Raw genomic sequence first — 1,294 nt, forward strand, 5'->3', positions numbered from 1 at the left:
CCCCTCTATGGGTTCCCTGCAGTACCTGGGGCAATGGCCTCGCTGCTTGATCTGCGCTGTAATTCTCTCACCCGTGCTCGTAGTACAGGAGTGGGTTTCTTAAACCATTCCTTCATGTCTTCTCCATGCTCCCGTAAGTAACTCCACAAGGCGGCTCGGGCCATGGATCTACCGCCGTCATTATTTGCTCGAGCAGGAAGGCGTCTGCCTTGGAGAGCTGAGACTTTTGATGATGCAGGTGAAGGGGAGATTTCACCTTTAATCAGTCGGATCAGCTCCTTCAGCAGCCTCCTCAGATCCTCCTGATCTCCATCGGGTGCTTCTGATGCTGCAGAAACGGGTTCGTCACAATCCATCAAGAGGGACAAGTCCCCCAGTAAAGCGGCCTGATTCTTCTTCATTTTCTCCAGTTCTTCTTTCACTTCTGTGACGGCTGAAATGGAAGCGTGAGAGGGGGGGAGGATTTCCTCCAAGTTTTGAAGTGTAAGCATCAGTTCAAAAACCGGGGGTCTCCTCTGCCGGCCCTCGTATCTCTCAAAGGTTGCTGCCAGCGCACCCGCGTACGTTTCTGCTGCTGTTCGGGTGAGTTTCCGCCAGAGATCTGGAGAACATCTCAGTCTCTCGGGATCGTGGTCCTGGCACGGGTTGTTAGGAACAAACCTGGGGTCATACAGCATTTCCACCACGGCCATTTCTCTCAGATACTGGATGCCCTTTTCAGCAGTGTGCCACTTTCTCATCTCGGGCTCCAGGTCGTCTTTGAAGGGATATCTTTCCTTCACGGCTAATAACACTCGTTCCCAGAGGTTGGTGGCTCCGGGCAGACACCTGCCGATCCCTCTGTCAACGGCTGAGTCTCTGGCAATGCTTCCCAGCTGGCGAGCTTCGTTTCCATCTAGAATCAAGCTGCTGGCCCCCCTGTCCCAGCACCGAACCAACCAGGAGACAACGGCCTCGTTCGGGCGCCGCGCAAACTCATTTCTCCAGCCTTGGATCTCAGTCCTATCCAGAGGTTGGCGAGCAGTGGTAGCAGTGCCTCCCTCCTCCTCGCTCTCCTCTCCGTGTCTCTTTGTTTCTTCCCTTGCCCTTCTCGGTGCCGGGGGTTTTGGGGAGGGCCCCTCGCCCGGATCTTCCTCTCCTTCCTCCCCTGCTGCTGCTGCTGCTGCTTCTTCCCGTTCTTGACGCGACGACCCCGGGGCTCCCCACGCTTCTAAGACGTTTCCCAGCCCTCTCCAGATTCCCTGCCACTCCGCATTCTCTGGTTTCGGGGAAAGTTTCCTCCAGATGATGTAAA

General features: G+C 55.7%; 1 protein-coding gene across 1 annotated transcript in view; it reads right to left on the reverse strand.

Moving 5' to 3' along the window:
- Positions 1 to 5: 5 nt before the first annotated feature.
- The window catches only part of LOC110391946, a 7,939-nt gene continuing 6,650 nt past the window's right edge, over positions 6 to 1,294 (reverse strand). Inside the window, exon 3 of the mRNA XM_021383902.1 lies at positions 6 to 1,289. Coding sequence (XP_021239577.1) covers positions 6 to 1,289 — 1,284 coding nt within the window. The remainder of the gene's footprint in view (positions 1,290 to 1,294) is intronic.

The sequence above is a fragment of the Numida meleagris genome, unplaced genomic scaffold (genome assembly GCF_002078875.1).
Source record: "Numida meleagris isolate 19003 breed g44 Domestic line unplaced genomic scaffold, NumMel1.0 unplaced_Scaffold662, whole genome shotgun sequence".
Classification (NCBI taxonomy): domain Eukaryota; kingdom Metazoa; phylum Chordata; class Aves; order Galliformes; family Numididae; genus Numida; species Numida meleagris.